Here is a 13592-nt window from a genome sequence, read left to right on the forward strand (position 1 = left end):
AGCCCAGAGTCTGTGATCTTCACTGCCCATCAACGTCTTCCAGATCCAGCCAGCTCACTCCTTTTTTTGTTCATTTTGTTTCCTTTCATGTTTTTAAATTTTCCTAATAAGTAATAAGCAGTGGCTTTGAAAATATCTTACATGGGGACGATCAACACGAAACATGCCTTTGTACATAATCCTGACTTGGGGACGAATCAACAATACCAAAAGACAAAAAGAAATATCGATTCAGACAACTCCAGTGCACGATATTTTCGGTGAGTGTCCCCCCACCCCCACCCCGCCCCGCCCCCACCCCCATATCCCAGGAGTACAGTGGTGTCTTGTAACTGGAGCTTGGCTTAGCCAATGGGGGTGTCCCCCTCTGCACCCCCCATTCTGGCTGGGGGTGGGCCTCTAATGGCCCTGGGTCTTGGGCGGCTTGGGCTCATGGATGACAGCAGCTGCGGACAGCCACGGCCCGATGGCCCGAGCAGTGCTCTGCTTGGCCACGCTGTAGTGGCTGATGACCGTGTAGAAGCGGCTTCTGGAGTTGGGGTCCTGGGATGAGTAGTAAGCATCCAGGGAGGCCGGGATACAGCGCTTGTGCTGAGGAAGAGAGAGACAGTCAGCGGGAGCTCAGCAGACCACTTCCAACCCAACCTACGCTGGGGCCACCCCATCTGGGGGCCATCGGCACACGGGGTTCTTGGCCAGAGAGCAGGTGATGTCACCGAGCCTGGGCCCGGCCCTCAGCAGGCTTTCTCCAACATCGTCACCATCATGGTGATTTCTTTCTACTCAAAGCCAGAAAAAAAAAAAGCCCAGTCTAGACGGGTGGTTGCCAGAGGTGGGGGTAGGGGGCAGGAGAAGGTGGGAAAAAGGTACTAACTTGCAGTGATTAAATAAAGAAGCCCTGGAGAGATCATGGACAATGGTGACTCTAGGTAACAGTATTGTTACTGTATATGTGAATGTTGCTAAGAGAGTTGATCTTAAAAATTCTTATCACAAGAAAGAAAATTTTGTAGCTGCAGAGTGATAGATATTCACCAGACTTACTGTGATCATTTCAAAATATATGTAGATATCGAATCATTATGTTGATTTCTGAAGCTAACATAATGTTATATGTCAACTATTTCTTGATTTTAAAAAAGAGAGACAGAAAGCTGATGCTGATACCAATCCAAGGTCCTCTGCTAACTGACTGTGGCGTTTGCAGGGGACACGGGTGACCCACCGGGCCTCTTGGTCAGGTGGGTCCACCCATCCCCCAATCGCTTCTCCGCACTAATTGCTCCTACCTGTGGCTATTTCTTGTCTTTTATTTTATACTTCTAACTCCTTTCTCTTATATCAAAATCTCTGGTTCCTAGCAACATCGATAGAATTGTATATTTGCGTTATCTACAATATATACCGAATGGTCAAAAAATAACAGTCAGATTATGACTAACAGACTATTGAAGCAACTTTAAGATTTTTCTGCAGCTTTCTGTGTCCTTAGAATATATTCCAGTGAGGGCATGCAGGAAATGCTCTGTGCTCTGTAGTCATTTGGAATATTTATTTTCTTGATACGTTTATGTTCCAAATTTGACCTGGAGCTAGATCCTTTGTTAAGCTTCTTTTTAATTTTAGAAATTGCTTTTTCTGGGGCGCCTGGGTGACTCAGTTGGTTAAGTGGCCGGCTTCGGCTCAGGTCATGATCTCCCCTGCTTGCACTGTCTCTCTCTGTCTCTCAAAATTAAAAAAAATTTTTTTAATTTAAAAAAAGAAATTACTTTTCCTTTTTTAATGTTTATTTATTACTGATACAGAGAAACAGAACATGAGTGGGGGAGGGGCAGAGAGAGAGGAAGACACAGAATCCGAAGCAGGCTCCAGGCTCTGAGCTGTCAGCACAGAGCCCGACGCGGGGCTCAAACTCATGAACCCTGAGATCATGACCTGAGCTGAAGTTGGACGCTTAACCGACTGAGCCACCTGGGCGCCCGTACTTTTTCTTCTTTACTTCTTCAATCTGTCAGACATTTACAGACACCAAGGATAAACGGAAGCAAGACATATCCGGGGAAGTCTTTCTGCGCTTCCTTGTCCTTTGTACCCTCTCCCATCCCTTCCCCCAAATGATCACTTTTCTTAGTTTTTTCATTATCCTTCTAGAATTCCCTTCTGAAAATACAAGCAAATATCCTTCACCTCCTCTTTTCCTCACACAGAGGCAGCACCTTCTCCTCTTCATTACAATCTGGAGGATATTCTAGGCCCACATATGGAGACCCTCCTCGCTCACGGTGGCAAAGAATTCCCTTGCGTGGATATATCATAGTTCAGTCGACTGTTCCCTATTGAGAGTTGATGCCGACCTTTCAGAACCTCAGCTTTTCACTACTAGGAATGCAAACTTGGCTCATGTGTTTCCGAGGCAGAATGTTCCCTGTTGGACCCCCTCATTTAAGAATGTAATATGACATTTGGAAACCTTGCTTATCCTAAATGTTCTTACCCTGTTTCCTCATATGTAAAACGAGGGCAATAAAACCTATTTCTTAGAATGGGTATACAGTTCAATTGAGTTAATGTTTGTGAAAATAAAAAGAAAGGGTGTGACCTATAATAGGTACTTGGTAAATGGCAATTTATAAATATTTGTATAATATATTGTAAAGCAGATTCTGTCTTCAGTGCAACTAATATTTGTTGAGAGCCCATTATCTAACAGGTCCTTTGCTAACTGGTTTCACCTAAATTCTCTCCTTAAGGCCTCACAGAAATCCTGGAGGCAGGTATTCCCAGAGCCCATTTTGCAGGTAAGACAATGGGCTAGGGGATGCCCCAATGCCATGCAGCTTGTTTGGTTCTTCAAGGGAAGGAGCACAGTCACAGCAGGGTTCGGGGCAAAGGGCCCACCCACCAGTAGGACTCAGGGACACCTCAAGAGCACCCCCTCCCTGTGCTTCCATCTCTACGGGCCAACCCAGGACCTGGGAATCCGACATCACACCAGAAAGGCTGGTGCCAGGGCAGAGCTTTCTGTAGAAGGGCCAACCTATCTCAAGCTCTGAGAGAGGAGGGGGGCTCTCCCTGACCGCCCACCTGCAGCCCAAACCTGGAGCACCTCCGGACTCCTGACTCTGGAGAGCACCATCTGGGAAGAAGAACTCTACTGCCTGCCGGAAGGGAACCGTGTCCTCCGTGGAACTCCTGGCCTGACACATATGACCTTTTAAAGAGTCTGTAGGGAGGTTGCCTGAATTTGGATGATAATGATAGACCCTCCCACTGCAGCTGACAGTCCCCTGGGGCCACCCACCAACCAGAAGCCCCTTACCTTATAGACAAAGCCCTCTGGGCAGCTGTGGTCATAGGTGAAGGCTTTGTAAACCACCAGGAACACGATGCAGGCGAGGAAAGCGAGGGCCAGGCTGACGAGAACAGTGACCTGAAGGAGAACAACACTGTGAGTCATCCAGCGTCAGCCCCGCCCTCCTGCCCCTGCAGCACATGCAGCCTTCCGGTTCCGGAGCTGGAAGGCCATGCGCGGAGTCAAAAAGAGCAGGGGCCTGGGCCCCAGGGAACAGGCTCTGCCTCACTCCGTCACTGACTTGCAGTGTGACCTGGAAAGCACCTGGACACTTTGGGCCCCAGTTTCCCACTCTGCTAGATACTTTCTGAAGGTCCTTCTCAGCCCAAGTGTGATTCTCCCTCTCATTTCCTTTTCTTGTTAATTGTGTGCATGCGCAATGGTGAGGGGGTGGGGGTGATGATCACTAAGCCACCTGTCACTTCCGGTGCTCCCACCTCCCCACCCTCCAACTCCTGAATTCCCATTTCAGACACAACTGCCTCTTTCACCTCCTCTTGGACATGCTATGGGCACCGCAGACACATTACCAAACCAAACCCCTGCTCCTCGCCCTCCCACATCTGCTCCTCCCGCATTTTTCTCCAACTCCACCCTTGCAGTCACACGGGCCAAAGGACTTGGTGTCATCCTTGACTCCTTTTCTCATGTTCTGCATCCAATCTACAGCAGAACCTTTCATTTTTGCCTTCAAATATATCCGTAACCCAATAGCTTACTACCGCAGCCATCTTAGCCCTGGCAAGCCATCGTCACCTCTCATGTTTGGTTCTAAGGCCGCTCCTCACGAGCAGCCTCCTCGACCCCCACAAAGTAGTCACACACAGCACCCTGAGAGGTCCTTTCAAATCGAAGTCAGAGCATGCCCCTTCTCTGCTCACCTAACGGTCTCCAAATTACTCACAGCGAAAACCCAACTCCTAACCATTACCTATAAGCAAGCTTTAAAAAAATGGGGGCGACTGGGTGGCTCAGTTGGTTAAGCGTCAGGCTTCAGCTCAGGTCATGATCTCACAGTTTGTGGGTTCAAGTCCCATGTCGGGCTCTGTGCTGACAGCTAGCTCAGAGCCTGGAGCCTGCTTCAGATTCTCTGTCTCCCTATCTCTCTGACCCTCCCCTGCTTGTACTGTCTCTCTCTCTCTCTCTGTCTCTCAAACAATAAATAAAAAGACATTAAAAATTTAAAAAAAAATAACACCACACTAAACAGGCTGTAGGCACCATCAGGGTTTATCAGAAAGGAGTAAACACCTAATTATGAGTTCCCTCAGGCTTGTGCTGACCCCGTCCCACTCTCTATGTACAAAGTAGTAGGGTAATCCCCATGGCATTGGGCGCCTAGTATTACAAGTAGAATTTTTGCATGTTATTTTTAAAAGCTGGTGGCCTTTTGAGTCAGTTGGCCCAGAAATATAGCAGAATTCCTCTTATGGAGAGAAGATTTCTTTGATTCAGGAGAAAAATCAAGTCAACCTAGGGGGTTCCCACCTCACCTCCTTCCCAAACTGGAAAGGACAGAGGAGATGGAAGTCTATGTTGCTCCAAATGAATAGGGTTGTTTGTTGGCAGCTTTAAATACTGGATGGGGGCCTTTGAAAAGGAAAGAGGAAGATGAGTATGAGAGGTGACCCTCTAAACCAATGGGAGGACACTGTCCATGAGAAATACCCCGTGCACGTGTATATAAAGTTTTAAGACAGTGTGCTATGATGATATAAGAAAAATATCTATCTGGGTCTTGTTCCCAGTTCCTGGCATGGAACTCCTAAAACCCTTGTAATTTCCTAAATGATAGGAGTACTAGAAGCATCCTTTGTTCTAATATTTGGGTTTTGTGCCCAGTTCCTGAAATAGCCCAGATCCATAAAGACGAGACAAGTGTTTTTATTATTCATAACAAGTCCCTGAGCTTATGTTAATGATGAGACTTTATGGAAAGTCCTAAGGATAGGGGTCAGTCACCAGGGAGCCAGCCAAATGATGAGTGGATTGGAACTTGTGACCCCATCCCCTCACCCATAGGGAGGGGAGAGATTGAGTTCAGTCACTGATGGCAAGTGATTTCATCAATTATGATTATCAGTCATATATAACAGAACTTCTATAAAAATCTTGAAGAGATTCAGAGAGTGTCCAGGTTGCTGTACAAGAACGCATCCATATGAGGGAATGTGGCTCACCCTGCACGCTACACAGAGACCGATGCCCTGTGCTCCAGAGCCTTCCAGACCTTGCCCTGTGTCTCTCTTCTGGGGGCTGTTCATTTGTATCCTTCATAATAAAGCAATAGTACTAAGTAAAGCACTTTCCTGAGTTCTGCGAGCCGTTCTAGCAAATTATTAAAACCGAAGAGAAGGTTGTAGGAGCCCCCATTGAATAAATAGCAAGTCGATGAGGAGTAGAGATGCAATCTGGGACCTGGGACCCGCATCTGAACCAAGGCAGTCTTGTGGGAAGGAGCCCCTAACCTGGGGGGGTCTGCGCTAACTCCAGCAGCGAACATCAGTTTCAACCTAAATTATAGGACATCTAGCCGGCGTCCACGGAGTCTTAATCAGAGAATTACTTGGTGTGGGGGAAACCCCACACATTTAATGTCAGGAGTGGTGAAATGATGGAGGAAAAAGTAGCTTGTCCTTTTAGATGGTGACATGTCCAATTCACTTCTAAACTCTGGTCGGCGCAGTGAGCTGTCCACCCGCTCCGTGTGCACATTGAATCTTCAGTTGCAGCCTGTTGCACACTCACCAGCCTCTCGCCCAAGACTGGGGTGGGAGAGTGCAGAGGTCAGACCAGAATCACTGGGTAAGATGTGGAGAGAGATGGAGATGTCAACAGAGGCTGGAACCTGGAGCAAGAGATGCTCCCAAATATGCCTACACCCCCTTAGGGACCCTGAAGAGAGTATTTGATTAGTACAAGGAAAGGGACCGCCACAACCACTAGCTGATGTTAAGAACCTATGAATACCTGGTCAGCAGATGTTTGAAGCGTTGATGTAGAGAATTTTCAATGCCCAGATTTCCCAATAGCCAAAGGCAGAAACAGTCCAAATGTCCATCAAATACTGCAGGAATGAACACATGGTCTGTCCATACAACAGAACACTATTTGTCCACCAAAAGGAAGGAAGCACTGTGAGGTACTATAAATGTCAATGGACCTTGCAAACCTGCTAAAGGAAAGATGCCAGATGGCCACATGTTGTATGATTTTTGGGTGTTTTTTTTTTTAGAGAGAGAGAGAGAGCATGAGCAGGGAAGGGGGGCAGGGGGCAGAAAGGGAGAGAGAGGAGCAGAGAGAGAATCCCAATCAGGCTCTACACTCATTTCCTAAAAGCCTGTGGAGGTCAGGGAACACAGAGCTGTGAGTCAAGCACAAGCCCTCCCTCCAAACCTCACAGCCCACAGGGTGAGGGAGAGGTGGACAGATGGGGGTGGGCACATGCCACACAATGAGTAGCACCATCAGTGAGAGCAGAGCAGCACAGGGGACTTCTGGGCCTAACCAGGCTGGAAGTGGGGGGCAGGAAGGGAGCGGATCAGGGAAGACCTCCTGGAGGAGGCAACGTTGCAAGTGACTTCTGGGAAAAATGCTAGGATGGGGAAGGAAGAAGGTTCTGAGCAAAGACATCATATCTGCAGCATGGAGGAAGCTGAGACTGTTCTGGAAACATCACATGGTTCACCACGGCTGGCCCAGAGGATGCGAGTGAGGAAGACAGAGGTCTGGTGCAACGGTTATGTGGCAAGAGAACAGATAAGGAAGGGCCAGGCTAAAAGTTTGGACTTTATCTCCAGGGTAACAGGGAGCCCCTGAAGGTTTTAAGGAGGGAAGTGACAGGCCACGAATTGTGTTCTGGAAAGATGTCTCTGGGAGCAACATGGAGACAGGTTGGCAGGTGCTAGTGGCAGAGAGGCCGTCAGGGAGGCTGATGCACGAGGCCATGCTCCCAGTGCTGAGGTTGGGCCTGGGGCATTGAGAGTGGGAGGGGGTGGATGCTTTGAGAAGTTCCTGGGAGCTAAGCAGAGTGAGGTGAAAGGGAAGAAGGGACCAGCTGGCTCTGGGGACGAAGGGTGACATTTGGGCTGGTGTGGATTCTTTTTTTTTTTTTTAATTTTTTAAAATGTTTTATTTATTTTTGAGAGAGAGAGAGAGAGAGACAGCATGAGCAGGGGAGAGTTAGAAAGAGAGGGAGACACAGAATCTGAAGCAGGCTCCAGGCTCTGAGCTAGCTGTCAGCACAGAGCCTGACAGGGGGCTAGAACCCACAAACCGTGAGATCATGGCCTGAGCCGAAGCCAGACGCTTAACCGACTGAGCCACCCAGGCGCCCCGCTGGTGTGGATTCTTGTGAACTGAGCACCATTAATTGTTGGAAGGGAAACGGGGAGTAGATCAGGTTCCCACTGTACTATCTGGATGAGATGCTCCCCAAGGAGGGATCTCTAAGAAGCACTCTGGGGAGCCTGCCATCCTCAGCTGGCCTCTCCCTTTCTGGCAAATTCCTTAGTGCTTTGGTCCCGACAGTAAACTCCCAGCGCAGAGAGGGATCCTCAGAAAGGACTCCAGGGAGAAACTCCCACCTGCCCGCGAGCACCTCAGAATGCGAAAGCCTGACTGAGGTCCCCAGGGCCTCGGCTTCCCCTCTCGATGTAACAACCTGGAACCAGAAAGAAAATCCAGGCTAGAGCTGGGTTTCCTTGGAAATACCATTCTCACCACCGGAAACACACACAGCGCCCTGCATCCAGGCCCGTCCCTCGCGTGTTCATCCGAGCACCCACTAAACACACAGATGAGGGGCCCGCAGGGAGCCACATGCTGCCATACTCTCATCGCCGCCACAGCTGGTGGCAGAGATGGGATCAGACACTGAGCAAGCAGATCACCAAGAAAGAATTATGGAACGAGCCCTGGGCAGGACCTGGAACGGCACGTACCAGAGACAGGGTGGGCCAGGCTGGGAGAAGAAGCTCCACCTAAGAAACCTCTGGTCTGGTCCAGGGCGAGGCACCAGCCCACAGACCCACAGAGAGAGCCTAGGGTCCCAGGGGAATGGAAGGATCAGTGTAGCTGAGACAGAGGACACAGGGAGAGGACGCGGAGATGAGGCACCATAGGGCTTCGAGCCCAAGGCCACCCTTGTCCTGCCCAGGACAGGAGAGGTACTTTCCACACATCCCAGTGCTTTCAGCTAACACCCTGCTCTGTGTCAGCTCCCAGGGCCAGCCTCCATCTCCGGCCACCACTCCCCAGCTCCACAGGGCCCCTCCAGCCATGCCCAGCCCACGGAGGCCTCCTGCACTTGTGCTTCTCTGCCCGGAACTTCCGTGTGTCCTTCCTCATCAGGGAGAATGGCTCCTCAGCCTTCCGGTCCAGCGCTGCTGCCCCTTCCCTGCCCGGCTCTGTACAGGGTCTGCTTAGGCCACTCTGAGGGTGCCCACTCTGTCACCATGACCTCTTCATACCCCTAACCCTCTGTGTCCCGGGGAATGCCTCTGGCAGCCAGCATATCTCAGCCTCTCCCCTGGACCTGGCACTGTGACTCCTACAGAGGGGCACCAGTAAACATCTCCTGAGCTGGAATGCTGAATCGAATGAAGACTGCAGAGTACACACACACACACACTTCCCCAGACATATACAAGCAGAGAGATGTACAACTTGGTCCAAACCACGTTGTGTTTATCTAGGATGGAGCACTGAATTACCCGAGCTTGGCCGTCTGTTCTTTTCCATCCCCTATTTTCAACCCCATCCACTACAGCCCCCAAGACATGCTCAAACAAAAGCACCTTAACCTCAAAAAGGATCAGGATTTGGGTTGGAATCTGCTCAGACCTGCCTGAGATTTCTCCTCAAGCTTCCGAGTATAAGTCAGAGAGAGAACAGAGAAGGAACTCAACATGGGGCATGCAGCTCGCAGCTCTGGCAAAGCAGCACTGAGACGGGGCCATAAGGACCCCTCACCATGAGCTAGACATCCATACAATAGTAGTAGCGGTGGTAGGAGTAGCAATACTTACTAATCATAGGTACTAAGAGTTATTGAGAACTAACTGGATACAAATATCAGCACAATCATAAACAACAAGTAGAATTATTATCCCCACTTTTCCGATGGATAAACTGAGGGTCTGATAGGGTAAGTGACTTGCCCAAGTCCCCACAGTTCATAGAAGATAGGTTCAGACAGAACACAGAGGCGCCTACAGGGCACCTTGACCTCTCCACTCCAGGACCAGCCAGGTATCTTCCGCTTCGGGCCAAAGACAAGGCCTTTCCTGATTTGTCTTCAACAACATCCTCCACCACCACTCCCCCGACCCCTCCGCGGGGCTCAGCCCCTTCCCTCCACTGCCTGAATGCACCCTTGCTTCTCCACTTCTATGCTCTTGCACTTGCCAGTCCTGCTGCTTATCCTACACCCAGGTCAGATAGCTCCTCTTCCCCCAAAGTCTTCCCCAAAATCTTCAGGCAGCACTTAGCCCCTCCCCTGTTTGCTCACAGCTCCCTGACACTTTTCTCAGTGCACCATAATTAACCACCACTGGTCTGCTTCCCCTCTCCAGAGGAAGTGTGGAATTACACTTCACTTTCTATTTACTAAGCACTGATCATGTGCCAGGCACTGTTCTTGGCACTGGACGTGGATTTATTCTTGTAAACCTCCCAACAGCTCTACGAGGTAGATACATTTTCATTTTTTAGATGAGGAGACTAAGGCACAGAGAGGTTACCTAATTTTCTCTGAGTCACACAGCTAATGAAATAATACAGTCTGGAGCCTGATTCAGTGAAGTATTGGCCTGGGCTCTTTAGCCCATGCTCTATTCCTCAGAAGGCATTTACTCACTAAATATTAGCTGAGCACCTATAATGCGCCAGAAATCATTCTAAATATCGGGCATAATTCTAGACAATGCCAAGGAGGACAGGGGAGGTCTCTGCTCTCATAAAGTTTACCTCCCTTCCCTTTGAGCCAGTTCCCTCTTCCATAAAAGGGGAATAATAGTAGTCTCTGCCTCTCAGAGTTTGGAGGATTACAGCAGATAATGCATGTGAAGCCTAGGAGTGAGTTGAGCCCAAGAGATACGTGCATGTCCTAATCTCTGGAACCTGTAAATGTGACCTTATTTGGAAATGAAGTCTCTGTAGGTACAATTAAGTTAAAGATCTTAAGATGAAGTCATTCTGAATCATGCGGGTGGGCTCCAAATCTAAGAATCAGGGCCCTTCTGTGAGACATACGGAGGAAGACGCAAACACAAGGAGAGGAGGGGTCATTTGAGCAGGGAGGCAGAAACTGGAATGATATCCCTGTCAGCTGAGGGACACCTGCAGCACCAGAATCTAGAAGAGGCAGGGAAAACCCTTCAGAGGGTGCATGACCCTGCCTTGATTTTGGACTTCTGGTCTCCAGAACTGCGAGAATAATTCCTACTGCATCAAGCCACCCGGTCTGCGGTGATGCGCTCCGCCAGCACCAGGAAACTACGGTAGTGCCCCCTCCCACAGTGGCTGGCGAGGCGCACACGGGAGCTCCTTGATGTCTCCATGTCATCTGCCATGCTCCTCGGCACGTTCTCCAGAAGCCCCAACCACTCGGGAGGACTGTCACTTGTCTCTACACGTGCTGCTCTTGAACTCCTAATCAGGTTTCAAAACCCAACTCACAGCGCGCTGCCTTCCCAGGCAAGCCTTCCCTTGCCGACTCGTGCTCTCACTACAGTTTTTGTTCCTGCACCGTGTAGCGCTCAGCCCCCACACCACAATTGTCTGTTCTCTTGTGTGTATGTCGTGGGGACAGGGACCTGATCTTGTCTGTTGTCTCTTTGGTGCCAGCCTCCAGCTCCAGCTGGCACTGGTGGGTGGGGGGAGGGGGGAAATCGGATGCAAATGCACATCCCACATTCCCTTCCCTACACCCGATTTCTCGTTTTTTGGCACAAAGCACTGCCAGCGGCGAATTTTCAGGGCCCTTCTTAACTGCTCCGCAGCCTTGCAGGATGACTGGAGAAAATCACTGCTGGAAGAAGTGCTGGGAGAATTCTTAGTTGCCCCTGAAGTGATTTCCTTGTCTGTCTGTTGTGCCCATCAAAGATGAGAGGCTTCCTTCAGATGGCCAGGAGGACTAGACCCACCATTCCGGGCAGTGCCATGAAGTTCTTTGTAGGGGGGAGACCCCAACTCAATGGGATTCTCATCCTACGTCTGCCTCTGATGAGCTGTGCGACCTGGGGCAAGCCACTTCACCTCTCTGAGCCCATTTCCTCATCTTTTAAATGGGGGCAAAAATACCAGCCCACAGGACTGCTGCGAGGGTTAAATGAGATGATGCCTATACCTTTGCCCAGGGCCGTGCTGGTGCTGGGGAGGAGGGGGTGAGCGCTTCACCAAGAAAAGCAGTCACTTACTGATTGTTCAGTAATGTTCTGGGTTCTGTGTCAAGTACTTTTTATGTGTTCTTTTAAAATCTTTCCTGATAAACGTACAAGCCTAATTGTTACCCACATTTGACAGCTGTGCCAACAAAGGCAGGCACAGAGGCACAATGTAGCTGGCCCGAGGCCACCTGGTTATTAAGTAGAGAAGTCTGACTGGAACTCAGGAATATCTGATTCTGCAGTTCGCCATCCTAACCACTGCCTTAAGCCGGCTTTTGGTAAACATCGCTGTGTCCTGCTGCTGCCTTGGCTTGCAATAGTGCAAGAAAAACAAGACAGTACATACTATAAACTTTCTAGGGGCATGTGTCACCTAGACATGGACATCCCAGGAGTTGGGAAGACAGAGGAGAAAAACAGAACCCTTCCACTGACTGCCAAGGCGAGCCACTGATCTAGGATCCTCATTACGGCAGGAAACATGAATTTCATTAACATTCATGCACTGCACTCTCAACGGCATCACAATGCCCAATAAACCGCCCTTTTTATGAAAAATGCAAACCCTGGAAACCTCAAAGCAATCGAACCACTCACATCGGGGAAATTAAACTTTGTGGGGAGATAAAAACAGAGCTGCCCGACACACATTCATCTTTTGTATGTGACAGCTGCAACCTCCAGAGACAGAATTAGGCCACCCGGTGCCTTGCTCCTGGCTCGGTCCCAAAGATCCTGACAAAGGGCTTGAGTGTAAAGTGCGAGGCAATGGTGGCGTCCATAAATTCTGCCCTGCTGACATCCTGGTCTCCTTAGGCCTCTCCCTAGCACCAAGCTCTTAATAGGAGTAGAGCTTTAGAGCCAGATGGTCCAGACAGAACCCAGCTCGGTCACTAACTTGCTTTGTGACCACAGTTAAGTTGCTTGCCCTTTGGAATCCCTGACCTACTTCTCTCTACAATGGGGGTGGTGCCGATGGTTCCCTCACCCCCGCTGGTATAAGACAACATGTGGTAACACGTGGAACCTTCGGGATAGGCCCAGCCTGTGGTAATGACCGTAGTTAGCACCCATGGAGCGTATACATTTCATGTCTTCAAAACTCTATGGGGAAGGTACTATCAACGTGCCCATTTTACAGATAGCAATGACTTTACATATACAAAGGCAGAGTGAAGGGGTAAACTCACTAACGCAGGAACACAGCTGCTTTACCATATGTTATACTGCTGATAAATCTATAACTACGTTAGAGTTTATTTTTATCCAAAGGGCACTGCACCATTATAATAAGAACAACGTTGGAAATCCAAGAGGAAAACACCCCTAACACCCATGCCGCCATCCCAAGTCTGTTTTTACATGCTTGCTATCTGTTCTTCTCAACCTGCCTCCCTGTATAAATCTTGATTCCTTCCCCTTCTCCCTATTTTACCCATTTGTGGCCCATCCAGCTTTCTAAGATCACATAGAAAGTATCGTCACATGCCAAGTCTGGCTCCTCCCTGCACGAGGCTGACCTCCCCTGCATCACCTGCCGAAGGGCTCTAAGTCTCATTACACTAATCCACACAAAACCATCATGAGGTACAACCGAGATGAATAATGCAAAAGGCAAGAGCCCCATGGAAATGTGAAAGTGATAGACTCGTACTCCCTGTGGCCATCACTGTTACTGTTATAATCGTGCAGGATTAGAGCCGATTTCGGTCCAGGTGTTTCCTTGGCGTGAGGGCCAACTGGTGTTCCTCTGTGCTGCCATCACCTGGACCTGTCCTCCCTGACTGACACACCCTGCAGGGCGATGGCGTCTGTTTTGTGCTTCCAAGAGCCTGAGGGTCCTACTGGTG

At 49.5% G+C, this 13592-nt stretch overlaps 1 protein-coding gene across 1 annotated transcript in view; it reads right to left on the minus strand.

Annotated features, from left to right (window-relative positions):
- Positions 1-291: 291 nt before the first annotated feature.
- NSG2 (neuronal vesicle trafficking associated 2) overlaps positions 292-13592 on the minus strand; it is a 56929-nt gene continuing 43628 nt past the window's right edge. The window contains exons 4-5 of the mRNA XM_029942833.1: positions 3320-3430; positions 292-591 (exon numbers count right to left, since the gene is read on the minus strand). Coding sequence (XP_029798693.1) covers positions 400-591; positions 3320-3430 — 303 coding nt within the window. The 3' untranslated portion in view covers positions 292-399. The remainder of the gene's footprint in view (positions 592-3319; positions 3431-13592) is intronic.

Source organism: Suricata suricatta, chromosome 6, assembly GCF_006229205.1.
Source record: "Suricata suricatta isolate VVHF042 chromosome 6, meerkat_22Aug2017_6uvM2_HiC, whole genome shotgun sequence".
Lineage (NCBI taxonomy): Eukaryota > Metazoa > Chordata > Mammalia > Carnivora > Herpestidae > Suricata > Suricata suricatta.